Genomic DNA, 21,977 nt, shown 5'->3' with positions numbered 1-21,977 from the left:
TGAAATCCTCCTGCCTTAGCCTCCCTAGTTGCTGGGATTACAGGCATGTTGCTTTGCTACAACTTCCAGCTCCCTGGGACAATTTTTTTGAAGCTTGTGGCTTTTTAGAAGGCAAAGAGATGTCAAAAAACACCACTACCAAAATTATGATCACTTAAAAAGTTTAACAAGTAACTAGGAGCCATCCAAACTTGAAGACCCAAAAGTTATGGAATAATTAATATGCAGTCCTTAAGACTAAGTTTTTTTTTTTTTTTTTTTTCTTGCAGTGCTGGGGATTGAACCCAGGGCCTTATGCTTGCAAGGCAAGCACTCTACCAACTGAGCTATATCCCCAGTCCCTTAAATTTTAATTTTTTTTTTTTGGCAGTACTGGGAATTAAACCCCAGGCCTTGCACATGCTAGACAAGTGTTGCACCACAGAGCTAGATCCCCAGAGCCTCCCATTTCAAATTTTATTCTGAGATAGTGTTCAAGTTGCCTGACTGGCCTTGAACTTTGGATTCTTCTGCCTCAATCTCTCAAACAGCTGGGATCATAGCATGGACCACCACACTTGGGAGATTAGTATTAATTTTAATCAGCGTGACTAAAGGCGAGAAATTGAGCCTATACAACTTGTCAAAGCTGAGAGTTCCGGACCATCAGTAAAGAATGTTGATTCAAAACGTTTTACTAATTCATACAGGTCTACATACTCTGTAAAGGGAAAGGGGTTGGTTTGGTGTGGCAGGGTAGTTTATGGACCCTGTCTGGTGTTTTGAACTTTTTCAATTTTTGCTTTTTGTCACAAGAGCTGATGTGCCACACAGGATTTTTGTTTCTGGAGTCTAGGACAAAGTTTGACACACAGTAGATGTAAAATTGCCGGAATTAGCAAATGCAAACACAAGATAATTAAGTCTGATTTTCAGATAATCAGTAAATACTTCCTTTTGTATAAATATGTCCCTTGCAGTACTTAGGACACGTTTTACACTCTTGTTTATATGACATTAAACTTTAAGTATGTTCTGAATTTTATCTGGCAACCCTACTAAGGAGCTCAAGTATTTGTTGACTTAACTCGAAGGTCTTCTCTTACCTGTGACAAGGGGCCAATTATGGTACCCGCCCCCATAGAGATGACAAAAACTAAATAAAGCCCGTGGCACTCAATTTCCCTGATTGCTCGGGGAATCATCCACCGAGCAGAACACCTTTCCGCAGGGGGACATTCGAGCGGCAAGAGGGCCACCTTTGGGTCATAGACTCCCCGGCCGGCCTAGGTTGCCGGCACCTGTGAGCCCGGCCAGCCTCTTCCGGGTCAGGTGACCGCGCGCGGTCACGTGACCCGGCCCGAGTGCGGGCGGTGGAAGGCGGAAGTGGGAGCGGAGTTCGGCGCCGCTTCTGTGGCCGCGGCAGGTAGCGAGCGCCCGCGCGAGGGGCGCGGGGCGGGCGCGGAGCGCGGGGCGGGCCGGGGGCGGCGGGCGGCGCGGGGTGGGCCGGGGGCGGCGCGGCCCGGGCGCCGGGGGGCGGCGGCTTCCTGTGGGAGGGGCCTGGCGCCGCGGTTCCGGCCTCCGAGGAGGGGTGTCCCGGCTCCAGCCGGAGCGGGGTGGGCGCGCCGCGGGCCGTGCGGGGGCCGCGCCGGAGGGGGCGTCGGGGCGGCAGCGGGTGCAGCTGGGAGCGAGGGCTTCCCGAAAGGGAGAGGAGCGAGCTTTGTGGCGGGATCGGCATCCAGCAAGGGCGACTTGGGACCGAGCTGGGAGGGGTGCCTGGGAGTGGGCGTACGGCAGGGAGCGACCCGGAGAAGTCAGGAGGAAGATGCGGCCTGACCCTCCTCCGAGAGTCTCTTCCTTCCTTCCTCTTTGGAAACGATTGCTAGCCGCTACTTTGATTTCGCTCCCATTCAGTTTTTAAACTTCAGGAGGGATCAGAGCATCTTTATCATCTTGCTTTCGTCACACCCACTTAGTCCTGCTGGTGTAGGGTTTTTACTTCTTGGGGAAACTAGCCCTTCGGATCTTATTTCTTTGAAAAATTTTCCCTGATCAGGTCATCTTCGAGGCTAAAAAATAAAAAGGTGTGGGCTCTTTGGTCATAAAATGGCTTTTAACCTACACCAGTGTTAGCTCAGCAACACAGGGGTTGCTGGACTCTTGGACAGAGAAGTGTCAGCCTATACTGCTTTATGACTTTTCCGCTTTCTTAGGCTTAAATTATTCAGCTTTTCCTACCATGTGACTGCTTATCTTGACACACTGTGTAACTAGATAGGGTGACTGAGAGGTCTGTGTTGTGTTCTTCAGAACTGCGACCTGGATCATGATTTTGAGGTTAAAGAGTTGTTAAAATTGTTCATCCTCCTTTCATGTTTACGGAAATTTGCAGAAATGACATTAGTTTAACGAATGCTTTTTAACTAAAGCGAATGTTCAGACTGAACACACATAGGAGCCAGAGTCGTTTTGGGTTTCATATAGTGGGAAAAAAGTACTTTGCAAATGTATTAGAAGTTCAGGGCTTTGGAGTATTTGACAAACATTTAAGTTAGTTTTTGTAGCAGCCCTGAGAGTTAAGTTATTTCCATGAGAACTGACTTGAATTTTTTTTTTTTTAAACAATTAATTGCTTCTGGTCTTTCTTCCTGCTAGACTGCATATCCTTTAAGGGCAGGGTTCATGATTTTATTTGGCTTCCTTGGCTACTAGCCTGGTGCCTGGTATGTTGCGGGCACTTGGTCAATGTTAGGTGAATACGTGAGGTTTTAAAAGTCATACAGCTGTTAAGTGGTGAACAAGGGATTCCAACTCAGATCTTTTGTTCTTTCATCACACAAGCTTGCCATTTTCTGTTATTGGTCCATGTGAAAATGATAGGCATGAGAAAAAGGCTTGGATTAACTTCTCAGTCTCTCACTTTTCCATATGCAAAGAGCTTATACTAATATCTCATTTAATCTTCATAATCTCATGAAGGTTGGCATATTGCCTTTATTCTATAAATGAAAAAACAGACTTACTGAAGTCCTTTCTTTAGATTGCAGAGCTAGTAAATGAGCAGAAACTCAAGCCTATGTCTTTTCTGTTCTACTTATAACAGCAGGAGAAAGTTTTATTTTAGAAAAATTTTCAAATATAAAAAGTATGATATTTTATGGAAAAATTAGTATAGGTCACTGAAAGGATTGTAAATGTGTTGAAGTTTAGAAAATCCTGTACTGTACTTTCTTTGTCCATTTTGTGCTGTTATAAAAGAGTACTTTAGACTGGGTAATTTATAAACAGTGGAACCTTATTTGACTCCCAGTTCTGTAGGCTGGGAAATCCATATTCAGGATGAAGAGGCTGTATCTGGTGAAGGCCTTCTTGCTTTGTCATCCCATGGCAGAAGGCATCACATGGCAAAAGAACACGTGTGTTGTGTGTGTGGGGGGGAAAGGATGTGTCCTGCTGACTTTTATAGGAGACCCACTTTCATGATGACATTAATCCACTCATGACCTACCTCTTAACCATCCCATCTTTTGAAACTGTTGCACTGGGATTAAGTTTCCAACACATGAACTTTGGGGGACACATTCATATCATTGTGTACACCATCGTCCCCTCTTCTGGGGAAAATACTGTTTCATTCAGTAATTATATAAGTCCCTGCCCTATGCCAGACTTTATTCTGGAGTTGAACTGTTCAGTATGGTGGCCATTGGACACATGGGGCTGTTGAACAATACACTGTGAGCATAGAATACACACCAGATTTTGAAGACTTGTCATGAGAAATGTAAATGTCTCTGATTTTTTAAAGTTCGATAAAATCATATAAATTTATACGGTAATTAAATATGCTATAAATGATAACATTTTGGATTAGGTTAAATACAATATGCTTAAAGTTAATTTCACCTGTTTCTTTTAATTTTTAAAATGTGTTTCATAGAAAATTTATGTGGCTTCTGTTTTATTTCTATTGCACAGTGTTCTGAACACTGGGAATATACAGTACACAGGAAAGGCAAAAATCTCTATCCTTCTGGATTTTCTTTTTGGTACTGGGAATTGAGCCCAGGAACACTTTACCACTAAGCTACAATCCCTAGCCCTTTTCATTTTATATTTTGAGATAGGCTCTATGTAAGTTGCTTAGATCTTTGCTAAATTGCTGAATTGAACGTTTGATCCTCCTACCTCAGTCTCCTGAATCACTGGGACAAGTGTGTGCTACCATGCCTAGCTGTGTGGTTCTTAAATTTAGTGGGGAAGAACACAATAAGGGAAATAACTAAGTAAAATGCTTATTATATTATTATAAAGCAGAGAAGAGGGATGTGGAATGTTGGGTGGGGTTGCAGTTTTAAATAGGGTTCTTAGAAAAGTTTCTCTGAAGCCAGGTGCAGTGGTGCACACCTGTAATTCCCAGCGACTCAGGAGGCTGAGGCAGGAGGATTGCAAGTTCAAAGCCAGCTTCAGTAATTTAGCTCTGCCTTAAGCTACTTGATGAGACCCTGTCTCAGTATTAAAAAATAATAATAAAAAAGGGCCAGGTATTAGCATGGCTGCTGTGTGAGGACGACACACAAATTTATGAAGCGTCCCATGTTTTTAATAAATTGTAATAAACTTATTTAAAAAAAGGGCAAGGGCTATGGCTCAGTGGTTAAGTACTGGCATCACTCCCCAGTATCCAAAAAATATCTGAGAAGATGACGGTTAAGATCTGAAGCATGTAAATGTGACTGAATGGGGCAGTGGCCCAGGCCAAGGGATGAACATGTTCAAAAGCTGGGAGGAAGGAGCACACCTGGTGGTTTTTTTTTTTTTTCCCTTTTAAAATATATTTTTAGTTGGCTGTAGACCTTTATTTTATTTATTTATATGCAGTTCTGAGAATTGAACCCAGTGCCTTGAATGTGCTAGGCAAGCGCTCTGCCACTGAGCCACAACCCCAGCCCCCTGGTGGGTTTTTAACCAGCCAGGAGGCCAGGATGGCTGGAGAGGAGTGGGTGAATGAGGGGCGAACAGGATCAGATCAGGGTGGTATTGGGTGTGGGGTGGAAGGTGGGCAGGTCATAGAAGCTTTGTAGGCCATTGGAAGGATGTTGGTTCCACTTGGGGAACCCTTGGAGGTTTCTGAGGAGTGGAATGGACACAATTCATCCTGCCTTCTGGACCCACTCAGATGGCTGTGTGAAGTGAAGGGAGCCAGAGGAGAGGTGGGAAGAGAGTGAGGAGACCTCTGCCACTCTCCCAGTGATGGATGCCTTCTGGGTGTGTTTTGAAGCACAGCAGCAGGATTTGTGGATGAGTTGATTTAGAGTGTGAGAGGAAGAGAGGCGCTGGGGCTGACTCCAAAGTTTTTGGCTTGAGCAGCTGGAAGAAGGGAGTCGTCATTACTGTGGGGGATGCCTGTAGGAGAAGCGGGGTGGGGACTCAGTTTTGTTCATGTTGATCATAAAATGCCTAATAGAAATTCACGTGAAGATATTGTGGGCAATCAGAGGCAGAAGTCTGGTGAGAGGCCTGGGCTGGAGGTGTAGCTGTGGGTCTGTACCATGGATGGTGTAGCGTTAAGGTGGATGAGGTCACCTAGGGAGTAGTGTGGATACCTATCCAAGAAGAGTGCATCCTGCTAGACATAAATCTCAGTTGATACTGTTCTACTAGTAGGTTTTTTAAGTACTGCAAAGCATTGTAGTATGTCTGGAAACTTGGATTTCTCTCCTTTTCACTTTTCATTTAAAGACCCTTTTGAAAACCACAAACTAATGGGTTTCTTTTTTCTTAAGGAAGCTGTTCTTCCAACAGGGCATTTTTGTAGTGCCACTGAAATCAATTCAAATGCCAATTTCTGGAATTAGTCTGGTGGGTTGGCAACCAATTTAGAGACCTCTGGGAAGGGTGGGGAGGAGACAGCCAGGCAGCATGGAAATGGGTTGTTAGTGTTTAAAATATTGGTTTCACCAAATAGGTATTGAATATATGCTTTTGTCACATACCCCACCATCTTATAGATTCAACACAAACAGAACCACCTGAGTGAAGTAATCCGTGTGAGGTCATGTAACCAAGAAATAGAGGAGCTGGGATTTGAATCTTGAACTTGGCAGTTCAGAGCTGATGTTTCCATGAGTAAGATAGTTGGTTGCAGATGTATGAACATCAGCTCCCATTGGGATCAAATCTGTGAGCTGCTTTTTGAGTGACTTTGAGTCATTTAGGACTATTACGGATTCTGGAATTTCTAAGAGGTGGGAACAGAAGGGAAGATTGTGTTTCCCTTAGATTCCAATTAGAATCTTTTTTAGAAGGCTACCAGTTGCCTGTTCTTGTCCCCAAAGCCCCCCAGTTTATAAACAGTCAGTGAGTTGAGTGGTAATAACCAGGGAAAATACCAAGGACTGAGACAGGGCAGTCCTGACTCGGGGCCGGTCCTCTCCCTCGAGTCACCTGTGCTTTTTGCTTCTTGTTTTGTCATGAGATCAGTTTTCTGATCTCTTTTATTACTAGTCTGTAATTCCACTGTGCTTCCAAGGCTATTTCTCTCCACCCCTCATTTTTCTGTGCTTTGTCTTTGTACTGGTGTCATTTGGCAAAGTTCATTTCTGTTTGATTATTTTTCAACATGGGTCTTTGGAGAACGGACAGTAACTCAATCCTGGACAGAGGAAAGGGGCCAAGAAAGAAGCACTAGTATTGGAAAGAACTGGAAAAGCCTGAGAGTATAAAGGAAAGGAGAGAGTTTTGGACAAATCCTTCTATTGCACATCTTTGGAGAAGTGGAGGCAGGCTTGATCTATAATTAGAGATAAGCTCTGCTTGCAGCTGGTTAATTAGAAGGAAAATCTTGCTGCTGTAATTTTTGCTTTTTCCTGGTTCATTTTTATGCCCAGGTCTTTTCCTCTCAAGATCAGTGTTTACTGGTTTTTCAATTCAAAGCTGGGTCAAGTTTTTAGGAATTGAGATTGAGTGCTGTATTCTCAGAGCCTAGAATTTTAATCTCAAGAACTAGTAGCATATGGATGTATTTCAAGAGCACCTCCTAAGAGCTGCCTGCTTTACTTGAACACATTTAATTTGTACAGTAATCTTATAAACTAAGTATTCTTATGGGTTCACTTCTTAGATGGGGAAATTAAAATTTAGAGTTTGTAAATAAGTGTCAGTATCATTCAGTGACTTCTGAATGATTAAGCCTATTTACCTCTAAGAGATTGGTAGGAAAGGTTCTTGCTGTTAAGAATGGTAAAGTAAGGTGCAGACTCAGTGAGAGTGTAGCTCAGTGGTAGCGCACTCGCCTGGGATGGGCAAGGCCCTGGGTTCAATCCCCAGCACCAAAAATAGAGTCAACCCATTCTAACAATCCAAATGTTCACCAGCTAAGAATGGGTATGCAAAATGTATATCCATTACAATGGAATATTATTCAGCCATGAAAGGGATGAAGTTCTGATACATGCTGCAACAAGGATGAACCCCAAAATATGCTAGTGAAAGAAACCAGTCCAAAAAGACCACGTGTTTTACGATTCCATTTATTTGAAATGTCTGGAATAGGAGAATCTGAAAAACAGACAAATGGTTTCCAGGGACTGAGGGCAGGGAGAAACAGGGAATGATTACTGATGGTATAGGCTTTCTTTTGGGGTGAATGTAGTATAACTCCATAAATAAACTACAACCCACTGAATCATATGCTTTAAAAATGAATTTATTGTATCTGAATTGTATTTCAATAAAGAATGAAGCAAGCCATGTGCAGTGGTGCATGCCTGTAATTCCAGTGAATCAGGAGGCTGAGGCAGGAGGATTGCAAGTTTGAGGCTAGCCTCAGCAATTTAGTGAGACTTAGCAACTTAGTGAGACCCTGTCTCAAAGTAAAATAAAAAGGACTTGGGTGGGGGGGATGTAGTTCTGTGGTAAAATGACCCTGAGTTCAACCCCAGACCCCCACTGGAAAAAAAAAAAAAACAAGGCAGTCTTATTTCACGTGTGCCCTCTGTGTCCTGTGGAGGCCCAGTCACGATTCTAGTGCAGGGGCTGGGGTGAGGCTCAGTGGTAGAGTGCTTGCCTAGCATGCACAAGGTTCTGGCTTCCATCCTCAGCGCTGCAAAAAAAGAAAAAAAAAAAAGATTTAATGTAACACTAGCAGCCGCTGCCCTTCTGGCTGCGGTGACATCACGTGTCATTTACCTTCCTCTAATGTTTCCAGTAAATATATTAAAAGTTTTTTCTCCCTGCTCTTTTGACCTTAGATATTTCAAATGTTTTGACCAAAAACAGCTATGATAGGTCTTTGTTCTTTCTGGATGTCTCTGGAAACTTTGAACTAGAGGTGGACCCTTGAAGCGCTTAACTGTGCTACTGAGAAGGATGCTTCTTACTGCCCCCCACCCCTTAAAGGAGGTGTAAGGCCACTGTTTGTTCCCTTCAGCACATAGCTGATAAGCCTGGGCTGTATTTGGATCTGGACTGTCCTCAAAGGCCCACGTGCTGAAGACTTGGTCCTCAGCTTGGTGCCTTTGGGATGTGCCAGAGCCGTTAACAGCGGGGGGCCTTGTAGGAGGTTTGTGGTCCTTGAGGGCGTGCCCTTGAAGTGGATGGTAGCTCCCGTCCCTTCCTCCTCTCATTTACTTCCAGGCCACGTGGTGAGGGGCTTTATTTCACCACATGCTCCCTGCCATGATGTGCTGGCTTGGCCCTCGGCTCAAGAGCAACGGGTCAGCCAGCCTGGACTAAAACCTCCAAAACTGTGAGCCAAAGCAAACCTTTTCTCTTTAAAGATGACGTCAGGTATTTGTTAGAGTGACTGACAAAATGCCGCTGACTACCACAGCCCGAGCAGGTGGTTCAGGTGATCCCATGGTCTAAGTCTCCACTGCGGGTTGGGGCGCAGCTTCCTTCTTCCCGCCTCTTGGTTGAGCGCCCATGGTGTCTACATAGGGCCTGGGGTGTGTTTCTAACACTTAAGGGAAAGGAGAGAAGTTGGAGATAAGGAGGAAGCAGACAAGTAGGAGTGACAAGAGCCCTTGGTGTCAAGACCAGAGACAGGCCGCCTGCTAGTTTTCTACCAGAACCCTTCACGCTTCATTCTGTCACTGTTCACCAAAATAGATATTTTATGCTCAAGTTCTCTGAATCTCTTAGTGTTAGTGGTGGCATCAATATTTTTTTTTAAAAGCATAAAAAATACTCATTTTCTTTATAATGAAATAAAACAGTGGTACATTAAAGATTCTGTTTTGTGCTGGGTGTGATGACCCACGCCTGTAATCCCAGTGGCTCAGGAGGCTGAGGCAGGAGGATCATGAATTCAAAGCCAGCCTCAGGAAAAGTGAGGTGCTAAGCAACTCAATGTGAGACCCTGTCTCTAAATAAAGTACAAAATAGGGCTGGGGGTGTTGCTCAGTGGCTGAGTGCCCCTGAGTTCAACCCCCAGTACCAAAAAAAAAAAAAAAAAAAAAAAAAAAAAAAATTCTGTTTTGTTCCTGGAATTATAAGGAACAATAATTTCAGTAAGACCATGCCCCTGCAACTGCAGGGATTCTTTTTTTCCCCTGTCTTTTCTTTCTTTTTTGGTTGCTGGGGAATAGAAACCAGAGCCTTGTACATGCCTTGCCGCAGAGATGTGCCCCTAGCCTTCTCAATTTTTAATTTGGAGAAAGGGTCTCACTAAGTTACTGAGGCTGGCCTTGAACTTGTGATCCTTTTGCCTCAGCCTTGGTGAGATTAAGGATGTGTACCACCACATCCTACTCCAACTCACAATTTTTTTTTCATCTCACAATTTTTGGTTAAATTGTTTATACTATTATGATTATAAAATGCTGTTCACAGCTGAGCCATATAATTTACTTGGATTACATTTCCTTCTTTATACAGCTCTTTTTTTTTTTTTTGTACTGGGGATTGAACTCAGGAGCACTCAACTAGTGATCTACATCCTCAGCCCTTTTTTGGGTAATTTTTATGTAGAGACAGGGTCTCACTGAGTTGCTTAGTGCCTTGCTAAGTTGCTGAGGCTGGCTTTGAACTTGAGATCCTCCTGCCTCAGCCTCCTAAGCCTGACCTTATACAGCTTTTTTTATTAGTTAAATATTTCCCCTAAACACTCTGATAGAGCTAAAATACTTCTTTCAATGCAAGTAAGATGCGTCTTGTAATCTGTTCCTTCTTAGAGATGACATCTATAAATTCTCAAATCTGGACTGGCTGGGGTTTGTTTAGGAATTCCTTCTGCTTCTCCCATGTGAATACCTGCTACCCTCCATCTTTTTCATTTCCTCCTGGGAATGGTCTTTCATCAGCTTTCCACGAAAGCCAGCTCTTTTGAGACTTCGCAGTTCTTAAAATATTGTTTCCTGTCATCCTTGATGGATAGTTTTCTTGGCTATAGAATTACAGATTGGAAATAATTTCACCTTATAATTAGGAAATATTGCATATTGTGGCCTTTAGTGTAACTGTTAGAAGTTCCATGCCACTCCGGTTGCTGTTCTTCGTAGATGTTGCTGGCATCTTGTGTCTTTTTTATTCTCATCTCTGGAATTTCATGACTTTGTGCAGTATGGTTCTTTTTCATTCATTGTGCTGGGCATTTTCTGTCTAGAAATGTATATCAGTTCTAGAAAAAAAATGTTGCAATTTCTTGATGAATGTCCTCCTTTTTTTAGCACATGCCTTCACTTTATCAACTTTGTTTCTGCTCTCAGCGGGTTCTTCCCGAGACCACTTTCTTATTCTCTAAATATTTCTTCCTTTAAAAAAAATGACATTGTTTTCTTGTTTCATGTGTGCAGTGTTTTCTTTCTGCTCTGAAATTGTTTCAAGGTTTTTCTTTGAGTTTTTAAAAACTGTTTCTCACTAAATCCATTACTCTTCAAGTTCTTTGTGTCTCTCCGTATTTATGTGTGTGTGTGTGTGTGTGTGTGTGTGTATACACACACACATTCTTTTTTTTTTCTTTTTGGGCAGGGGATACTGGGGATTGAATCCAGAGGTACTTTACCACTGAGCCACAACCCCAGTCCTTTTAATTTTTTTTTTATTTAGAGAGAGGGTCTCACTAAGTTGCCTTGTGAAGTTGTTGAGGCTGACCTTGAACTTGCCATCCTCCTGCCTCAGCCTCCTGAGCTGCTGGGATTACAGGTGTGTGCCACCACACCTGGCCATTTGGTTATATTTTAAACATTGTTCCCCTTCCTTACTTGCTTACCTCAGGCTTATGCTAACTCACACCCCCCTCCTCCTTTGGAGTGACTTGGATACAAATACTTTTCAGGGGAAAATGTTACTTGAGTATAAGAATGGAGTCATCTAGGACTGGGGATGTAGCTCAGTGGTAGAGTGCTTGCCTAGCATGTTCGATCCCTAGTACCAAAAAAGGAAAAAAAAAAAAAAAAAAAAAAAAAGACTCATCTATTTGTGTTGCTGCAATGGGTATAGAATCAATTTCTGGCCTCAAGTTTCTCAGGCTTCTTGTAGCAGATGGTGGGGATTTAGGCCTAATGCTGTCCATGCTGGGAACCATGTCTAAGATGAGACCCTGAGACAAAAGCGAACAGGTTGAAATTACTTGGACATGGTTGAGATCTGTGTCAGTTAGCTTTTTGTTGCTGTGATCAAAATACCTGACAAGAACTTAGAGGAGGAAAAGTTTATTTTGGCACACGTTTTCAGCGGTTTAGTCCATGGTCAGCTGACTCCATTGCTCTGAGCCCAAGGTGAGGCAGAGCGTCATGGTGGAAGGTTGTGGTAGAGGAAAACCTGATCAGGATGCAGAGGGAGCAAAATGGGATGGGGGGGGGGTGGCACGATACAATCCTCAAGGACACACCCCCATGACCTACTTCCTCCAGCCCTGCCCCACCTGCCTCCAGTTACCACCCAGTACAGTAGTCCTTTCAAGTGATTAATCCATCATATGGATTGATTCTCTGATTAGATCACAATTCTCATAATTTGGTCATTTCACCTCTGAACATTGCCACATAGTCTCTCATGAGTTTTGGGGAACATATCATAGCCAAACCATAAAATCTGTCTCCCTTCCTAGTTATGGTTATTTTCCTTACATGGAGACTGAACAGGCTTTATAATTCACAGAGCTTGCCCTGTAACGTCCAGGTGGTATCTGGATAATAGGGCATGGAAGTACACGCAGAGTTGCACATAATAACTTCGACTACTGTTGATAAATGATGATCTGTAATCATGACAGACATGGGAGAAAGAAAACATGGCGGCATCCTCTACCCCATTTCTCCTGCTTTCTCAGTTGTCTTTGTTCTTTCTGAGCCTTCTTTAGAATTTATCCAATTGATTTTGTTTTGGGGCCATGAGTTGTAGATCAAGAGGTTTGGTCTTCTTCTTACTTAACAGCCATGTGGGGACTTGGAATTTCATTCTCTAAGAGTTAGGACCAAAGGCTAAACACACTTAAAGCTACCCTTAGATGAGTTGCCTGAGGAAAGAAAGAGTCCCAATAGATATAAAGATTTTTAAAATATTCTTTTATTTTTAAAGTCTATAAATAATGGATTTCCAGCTTTTAGTGTTATAACCTCTGTTCCTAGAAGCCCCAGGGCTTCATTTATAACCACGAATCTTTCTTTCATTACTACTCAGGGTAGAATCTTTTTCCCCCTTAAAATTATTATTCAATTATGAAAAAGATCAAACATGCAAATGGTTCAGAGACTAAGATAACAAACAGTCATAAAAGCCACCATCTGGATTTAATGAATATGGACATTTTGCCATATTTGCTTGAGAACTTTTTTCTTTAAAAGATAAAATGTTACAGCTACAATTGAAGCTCCCTGGCCTCGCTCCTTTTTCCAGTTCCCCTACCCCAGAGAGAACTGTTGTTCTCAGCCTGGTGTGTCTCCTGCCTGTCTGTGTGTCTGCATTTTCCTATGTATGTATCCACAGCAGCATGCACGGTTGTCAGGTGTGGGTTCAGGTGTATGCCAATGGCATCATGCTGTACTGAGGCTGCCACTTGGATCCCCCTTCTCTCTTGTGGTTTGGGATTTGTCCATATGGATTAAATTCACATCTTTCAAGTGTGAGGTAGCGTTTTAGAAATCTATCACAACTTGTCCATTCCCCCACTGATGGGCACTTAGGTTTGTTTACAGATTTTTGCTGTTGTAAGCATTGCTTCTTCTGCCTGTATAGGAGACTCCCCAACCCCTGCAAATGCAATCCTGTATATGCATCTTCAGTGCTTCCGGAAGTTTCTGAGTGCCGTCTAATTGGCACAACCTCCAGAAACCTATGAGATCTCTCACCAACACTATTGTCAGACTTCTAATCTGATGGTTAACCGAGTTGATTATTTTACTACTTCTGCAAAAGAAATTCAGCCAAAGGGAGTCAAGAATGAGGCAGTATTACATCTTTTTGTAAACTGAATATATCTTATAAATAAGGAAGATTCTGTTTGGTTTTGCCAAAATCATGAAGCATAAAATTGTTTGACCTAAGCTGTGAAGAGTATCAAGGTCAATGTCACCTTGCTATAGATACATTTACTTCTCATTTTAAAGGGCTTCCATTCTTCCAGTAATATTGAGGGTTAATAACCATGTTTAGGGTCAAACAATTCATTAAAATAGGACTTTAAATAATCTCTAAAATAGATCTGAGAGATGGTATAAAGGATGTTGAATAGGACTGGAATTTGACAGTGTTTTTAAAGCAGTAGTTTTCAAGCATGATTATCAGTTACTTTGAGGCCTCCCGGACTCTCTTTGGATTTTGCAAGGTCAAAACTATTTTCATAATAACACTAATCTTTTATTTACCTTTTCACTGTAGTTGTATTTGCACTAATGGTGCAAAGGCAAAGGTGAGTAAAACTGTTGGTACCACAGTATGAGACAGAGTGTGCTGTTGTTATTGTATTTCTTATCAGGACACTTTCTTGGTAAGAAGAATACAGCCAGTTTCCTGTAAGAATGTTCTTGCCTGGTAAGGTGGTGCATGCCTTTAATCTCAGTGACTCAGGAGCCTGAGGCAGGAGGATTGCAAGTTTGAGGGCAGCCTGGGAAGCTTAGAAAGACTCTGTCTCAAAAAATAAGAACTGGAGATCTTAGCTCACTGGTAGAGCGCACACCTAACGTGCCTGAGACCCTGAGGTTCAGTCCCAGTACTGAAGAAACAAAACCAAAAAATCCAATGTCCTTGGTAAAGTGGTAAAAGTCTATTACTGTGATTAAGTCTTAACTCTTGAGCACATGTCTTCTTAATATTGTGTGTGGAAATGGGAACAGGCCTCAAGTGCCACTTACTCCGAAGCATAAAGGCTGATGGATAATAAGCACTTGGGCAGTTATTTGAATTGAGAGCTTATTAAATAGTTGCGTTTTTCATGAAATACCACTTTTACTTCAGAAAACAACTAAGATACAACTAAAATTACTAAATTTGGGAATTTGGCAGACATTTTCCTCCAAGTGAATGAAGCGAGCCTGAAGCATCCAGGAGAACAACTGGCAGTGTTTGCTGCCGGTTCCAAAATAGGAGTTCTTCAGTGGAAATCAGGATGTTGGAATCCTTACATCTACACCCAGAGCTTGACAGCTTCCCAGTGTTGGAGGCTTATCTGATGAGATCATTGGTGACATTCACAAATGTGATTTTTTTTGGATACCGTATAATTAAATGTGTCAACATTTGGAATATCTGCATGGCTCAATGAACCAATATTTTCCAAATGACAAATGACAGCATTCCAGAATCTTATTTGAGTAAGAGATCTGTTCAGAGTGCCAGTTGGACTTCAGCTTCTAGATGGAGTGACAGGGACACCCAATGGCTAAGGATGGTCAGCATCTCTTCTTGGGTTTATTGGCCATTGGGGTATCTTCTTTGGAGACATGTCTATTCAGATCTTTTGCCCATTTGAAAATCAGACTAGTTGTTCTTTTATTATTGAGTGGGAACTTTTTTTTTTGGAAATGTTCTGTTAGATCCTACCTCCTCCAGGTTTGGCTGGAACAGGCCTGTCGCCTTCCTAGGCCATCCAGGCCTTTCTTTCTTTTTTTTTTTTTTTGTGGTACTGGGGATCGAACTCAGGGCCTTGTGCTTGCAAGGCAAGCACTCTACCAACTGAGCTATATCCCCAGCCCTCATCCAGGCCTTTCTACATTTAGTAATCTTTACAAGACAGACCACACAGCTGAAAGTAGCATGGCCACGGTGGCGTAGATGTATTTTTTTTTTTTTTTTGTCTCTATCTCTTTAAACTTAAATATAAAAATTTAGTTCAATTCTTTAGTCCTCTGAGATAGCCTCTAAACCCACTGCTCTGCTTATCTTGCAGTTTAATGGTGATGATATGGCATCTGCCAGCTCCAGCCGGGCAGGAGTCGCCCTGCCTTTTGAGAAATCTCAGCTTACTCTGAAAGGTGAGTGGCTTTGGGTGAAGTGTTTTATTATTTGAGGTCTGTCCCAATCTGGAGAAGAGGTAGAACTGCATACCACATCATAATCTGGAGAGTTTAATTTTCTGAAATAGCTTTTGAGTATAACTTCATTCTTTAAAAAAAAATATATATATTAGTTGTCAATGGATCTTTTATTTATTTATATGCAGTGCTGAGTATTGAACCCAGTGCCTCACACATGCCAGGCAAGTGCTCTATCACTGAGCCACAACTCCAGCCCCACTATCATGCTTATAGGATTGTTGCATAGCTAGAATTCTTAAAAAGAAAGGAAAATAACTCAACGAAGATGGGAAAAAAAAGTAACTAAAATGGTGTGAAATGGTGGTGATACCTTCACGTCCCAGGGCTCTTTTCTGTCTGTGTTCAACCCTTAGGCAATCTCATACCACTTCATTTTATGAGTTTATCAGTGCCACTGATAAAGGTCATGTCACGCCTAGATTTGTAACTACAGCCCGAGCCTTTCCTGGAGCTCCAGATTTGTAAATCTGGTAGCCAAACTGTCACCCCCACTTGAATGTTCAGTAAATATCAAAATTTAACATGTTTGGAACTTAGTTCCTGGCTTTTCTTTCTTGTATTCAACCCATCAACAAATCTGGTTGGTTCCATCTTCAAAATACATTCATTATTCAGTACTGTCCTGCATCCCTCCTGTCCCATCATCTCTACCCTGGGTTAGACAGTGGCTCCCTGACCGCTCCCCTTCTGTCCTTTGTTCCCCTTCAGTTCATAGGTCACACATCAGCTAGTGATCTTGTTGAAATATAACCTGGATCTTGTTACACGTTCACTCAAACCCACCAAGGGTTTTAACTTCCACGGTTGCTCTGCTGGAGCCACCTGGGCCTCTGGCTCTTCATTGTACACACTGGGCCGGCTTCTGTCTCTGGGCCTTTGCACTTACTGTCCTCTCTGGGTTTTAGTTTGCTTCTATACTTTCACGGTCTTTACTCAGATGTTATCTTCTTTAATGAGGCCTCCTGATCTCCTGATCTATAGCCACCTCCCTCCCTGACTTCCTAACACCTGTCTCCTTCCCTCCTTTACATTTTCTTCTCAGCCCTTGTCACTGTTTAATATACTACACATTTTCATTTATTTGATTTGTCATCTGTCTCCTTCAATAGAGTGTAGACTCTGCGAGAACAGGGACTTTGGTCTGTTTGGGTCGCTGTTGAGACCGCAGCCACCGTGAGAACTCAGTGTATATGATGGGGATGGAAGAGCAGGGTGCTGCGGGGGTCAGGGCCGAGCAGGTGCCTGGGACGGGCTGGTGCACTCAGTACCTGAGCTCAGGCCCTGCAGCATGGTCGTGGGGAGGCAAAAAAAATTTTTCTTGGACAATATTTTCCTTTAGAATTTTTGAGATGTAAATGTTATTCATTTATTTAATAATTCATATAGTTCAAACGTATTTCCTTCAGTACCCTGCTTGGAGGAAATAATGTCACCTGTTTCTTTGTGTGCCTTCTAAGACACACCCAATTTTGAGAACCAGATTGCCTTTCTTGGAGTACTCTTAACACTGGGCAAGAGGGCCTGTTTGCCCATGGCTTTACCAACACATGGTGTCGTTGGACTTCTGTTTATTCGTTTTGTGGTGCTGGGGGTCAAACCCAGGGCATGTTAGGCAGGTGCTCTGTCCCTGATCTACACCCCTAGTCCCTGTTGTTAGACTTATGTTTTTGTCAATTTTATTAGTAAAAGGTTGTGTTTTGGGCTTGGGGTGTAGTTCAGTGTTACAATGCTTGCCTAGCATGTTCTGAGGGCCCTGGGTTTGATTCCCAGCGCTGGGGGAAATGATAGTTTTCTCAATGTAGTTTTATTTTGTACTTCTTTAATTATAAATGATGTTTAGCATCTTATCATATTCAAGGGCAATTTATGTTTCCTTTTCTTGTGGCTTGCCTATTTGTATTCTTTGCCTATTTCTTATTGAGTTGAGTGTGTGTGTGTGTGTGTGTGTGTGTGTGTGTGTGTGTGTGGTGTCTTGAAACATCGAAACTATTTTTCTGGGAGTCTCATGCCTGCTGTAGCCCCTTTGAATAGGGAAATGGGTTATAATGCACTGACAAGGTTTTGATCTTGGGTCTGCAGCCTTTATTACCTTCCCTAATAATTAGCAGGCCTAGGTCAAAGCAGAAGCTTGCTCATGGAACCTGGTGACATTCCTAGGTTCCTGTTTTGAGGGCATATTATTCAGGATACACTGATTTCTAAAGGTCTCTGTGTTGCCTTTCCTCAAGGCAGATTTTCTTACAAGTGTGGAAAGAGTTAACCTGGAAGTACATTCAGTAGGGATTCAGTAGTACCACCCAGGAAACAGTGGGAGAGAGACCTGATGACTTAAAGAGCAACAGGGGTACTTACTCCCATTTCATTGATCCGGTCAGTAGTGCAGCTGAGGGGCATTACTAAGTGGTTCCCTCTGTTCACCCCTGTTGCCTTGTGTTTCTCCATAGTGAGTGTGAGCATGGAGTCTTAAGGGTCTTTATAAAAGACATCAAAGCCCTTAAATATAAGCCATCATTTTGTCTGATATTTAACTCAATTGAACATTAAAAATCACAGCATAACAAAGCAAAAACTGGCTACTTGGAACCTCTTGACAGACAGTAGGCCAAACTCTATCATGGTGGCTTTCTGGCAGTATTTTTTTTTTCTTTTTTGCAGTGCCAGGGATTGAGCCCAGGGCTTTACGCATGCTAGGCAAGTGCTCTACCACTGAACTATACCCCCAACCCTCTAAGAACTGTTTGAGGGTATAATTTTTGCTTTTTTTTTTTGTATTTGTGGTACTGGGAATGGAGCCCCATACCTCAAGCATACTAGGCAGGTGCTCTCTCTGCCACTGAATAGAAGCTAAATGAAGATGTGAAGCTGGCATTTATAGTTAATGAAACATTTAATAACCTTTCTAGATAACCTTGTTCAAATATATATTTAAAAAATTTTAATAACATTAAAATTTTTTTTGTAGTTGAAGATGGACAGAATGCCTTTATTTTATTTGTTTATTTTTATGTGGTGTTAAGGGTCGAACCCAGTGCCTCACACATGCTAGGCAAGTGCTCTGCCACTGATCTACAGCCCCAGCCCCCCATCCTTGCTCAAATCTTGAGGCTTTTATTCTGACAAGTCTTTTGTGAGTGTGTGTGTGTGTGTGTGTGTGTGTGTGTGTACTGGGGATTGAACCCAGGGGTGCTCTACCACTGAGGGCTCTACCAGCCCTTTTTATTTTTTATTTTGAGAGAGGGTCTTGTTAAGATGCAGGTGCTGACCTTGAACTTGTGATCATCCTGCCTCAGTCTCCCAGGTAACTGGGATTACAGGCATGTGCCACCATACCCGGCTATTTTGGCATGCCTTTTAAGAACAAGAAACATTCAAAACATCACCCCACCAATAACTATAAATTACAGAGGGGAAAAAGTATCTTTGTATAAGTAGGACTTGACAGACTCCAAGCTAACAATCCAAACTTGGCATCTTCAGTAGGAGGATAACCTAATGTACAACTGGAGGTACAAAATGAAACCTACAAAATGTCCTTGATGCAGGGTCTGCAGTGAGGGACTGGGGCGTGGCTCAGTGGTAGAACACTTGCTTAGCATGTGTGAAGCCCCAGGTTCCATCCCTGGTACTACAAAATAAGCAAAATGAACAAAAAAGCAAAGGATCATAAAAATGCAAATTTTGGCATATGCTATAAAACATCTAGTCAAAGACTTTAAAAATCACCAAAGTGGGTGCTGGAGTTGTAGCTCAGTGGTAGATTGCTTGGCTAGCATGTGTGAGGCTCTGAGTTCAATCCTGTCACAGAAAAAAATCATTGTCATGGAAAAGAAGGGAGGGCATTATAGATTTTAAAACATTAAGGAGATAACAACCAAGTATAATTTGTGTGTCTTGATTGGATCCAGGATTGGGAAAAACAGCAGTAAAAATGCTTGGAAGAATTGGGGGAAATTTGGACATGGCATGGCTGTCATATGACTGAAGGAGTGACTAATTTTTTTTAAAATTTAAACATTTTATATATATTTTTTTAGTGGTAGGTGGACACAATACCTTTATTTTATTTTTTTGATGGTTTATATTTTTATTTACCTTTCATTACAACCACTTCTTCCCTGAAGGGCCAGAAGCACCTCTCAGGTGAGTGTCATTTCTCAAACCACAGATCCTTTGTTTTCTAGATACAGAGTCCCCATCATTCTGTCCATTTTGTCTGTGGACTAGACCCATCATGTCCGGCCTGGTCAGGACCATAATCTTCAGCCACATTCCCAGTCAAAGACAAAGACTACACCAGCCCCCACTGTCCTCTAAAGACTCAGGAGCTTTATTTTATTTTTATGTGGTGCTGAGAATCGAACCCAGGACCTCACATGTGCTAGGCAAGCACTCCACCACTGAGTCCCAGCCCCAGCCCGTGACTAAATTTTTTTAGGTATGATAATAGTGTTTCGGTTAGATGGGAGAATGTCCTTGTTAGGAGTTGGCATTCTGAAGATATTTAGAGCTGATCTATGATGATGTCTGTGACTTACTTTCAAAGAAAGTATGGCTAGATACATCCAAACATACACATGGACATAGATGTCATGTTTCTATAACCTGTCCAATTAGGGTAGCCTTTATAGCCACAAAGAATTATTTACATTTTAACTAAGATTAAGTAAAATTTAAAATTCACAGCTATCGCACCAGCTATCTTTCAAGCGCTCAGTAGCTTCACATATTCTGGAAATGCATGGACCAGTAGAATGTTTCCTCGACTGGGGAAGTTCTTTTGGGTAGTGCTGATGTAGACACAGAGAAATAGAACAAAGCAAATGTGGCAAAATGGTGACAATTGGGGAAGTGTAGCCAAATGCTGATTCCATTCTTTGAACTTTTCTGTGGATTAGAAACTTCCAAATAAGACTTCTAAATATACCATGTGATCCCACATTAAGGCCTGGACTAGAAAATTTTTTTTCTGTTTTTTGCTGTGTTGAACATTGATAGGACAATTGGCATGATTTGAATAAAGTTTGTAGAGTAAATAATGGTACCATAAAAAATGTTGTTTCCTGAGTTTAGTCATAGTTCTACTGGTTATGTTAGGAAATGTCCTTGTTCTTAGCCAGGCACAGTGGTGCATGCCTGTAATCCCAGTAGCTTAGGAGGCTGAGATAGGAGAATCGTGAGTTCAAAGCCAGCCTCAGCAAAAGTGAGGTGCTAAGCAACTCAGTGAGACCCTGTCCCTAAATAAAATACAAAATAGGGCTGGGGATGTGGCTCAGTGGTCGAGTGCCCCTGAGTTCAATCCCTAGTACCCCACCCCCCTCAATGAAAGTTCAAAGCCAGCCTCGGCAACTTTGCGCTCCTAAGCAACTCAGTAAAAATACAAAAAAAGGCTGGGGATGTGGCTCAGTGGTTAAGCACCACTAGGTTCGATCCCTGGCACACCCCGGCTAAAAAAAAAGAAAGAAAGAAAATGTCCGTGTTCTTAGGAAGTGCACTGTGAAGTATTTAGGAGTAAGGGGCACTTCTGCTTACAAAGTTTCAGGAAAAAGTGTGCACAAGTGAGGCAAGGGAAAGGAGTTGTAAGTCAGGTTTAGAAACAGTTAATATTGGGCGACGCCAAGAGAATATTGTATTTTTCTTGTAAATTTCTATCAAAATTTTAAAAAACTTAGGAGACAAAAGCTAGAGGATAGAAAAAGACACATCAGGGTAGGGTTGAAGGAATTGCCTGGGAGTTGGAAAAGCTGGTTCTAGTCTTAGCTCTGCCTTTGTCTAGGGCAGTAATTTTGTATGTTATTTCACTTTCCTGAATCTCGGTTGGTTGTGAAATAAAGGGCTTGAACTTGTTGATTTTAAAGAGATCGTCAGCCATGTGCAGTGGTGGATGCCTGCTCATCCCAGCAACTTGGGAGACGAAGCAAAGCAGGAGGATCACAAGTTCAAGGCTGACCTTAGCAATTTAGCGAGGCCCTAAGCAACGTGGTGAGATCTTCTCTCAAAATAAAAAAAATTAAAAGGACTAGGGATATGGTTCAGTGGTAAAATCCCCTTGGGTTCAATTTCCAGTACCAAAAAGAAACAAAACAAAACAGAAAGATTATTTAGCTTAAAATTACAACTCAATTATATTAAACCAGTGCCTTATTTTTTGTTAAAGGAGCGCAGAGCTGCTCTGTCACCACCAGGTGGCCTCAGCTGACCTTGGTCCATGTGTAACGTACTGTGTGTTTTTTACTCTGGATCCTACCTCAGTGCTGCAAACCTTTGTTCCTCGTACCCCTTGTAGCTGCTGAATCTTAGCCACGGCTGGGCTTGTTCTTTTAATTTTTTGTTTCTTGGCTTCCTCCTTGCTGCTCCTTTTGGGTCTAGGGAAGAGTTACAGCTAAAAACAACCAGTGGTTGAGTTGAACTTTTTAAAATTGTAGACTTTTATAGGGACTGCCACTCTCCAAAATGTCTGGGAGAAAGATTTGCTACCTCTCCACATAGGAGAGTTCAGGCCATGGTAATCTTGCCATCACAGGC

At 42.3% G+C, this 21,977-nt stretch overlaps 1 protein-coding gene across 1 annotated transcript in view; it reads left to right on the top strand.

Moving 5' to 3' along the window:
- Positions 1–1,273: 1,273 nt before the first annotated feature.
- The window catches only part of WWP2 (WW domain containing E3 ubiquitin protein ligase 2), a 134,610-nt gene continuing 113,906 nt past the window's right edge, over positions 1,274–21,977 (top strand). Inside the window, exons 1-2 of the mRNA XM_079116853.1 lie at positions 1,274–1,405; positions 15,308–15,392. Of these exons, the coding sequence (XP_078972979.1) occupies positions 15,323–15,392 (70 nt within the window). The 5' untranslated portion in view covers positions 1,274–1,405; positions 15,308–15,322. The remainder of the gene's footprint in view (positions 1,406–15,307; positions 15,393–21,977) is intronic.

The sequence above is a fragment of the Sciurus vulgaris genome (genome assembly GCF_902686455.1).
Source record: "Sciurus vulgaris genome assembly, chromosome: 17".
Classification (NCBI taxonomy): domain Eukaryota; kingdom Metazoa; phylum Chordata; class Mammalia; order Rodentia; family Sciuridae; genus Sciurus; species Sciurus vulgaris.
The sequence above is the reverse complement of the archived record's forward strand: the minus strand, read 5'-3'. Positions and strand labels throughout refer to the sequence as shown.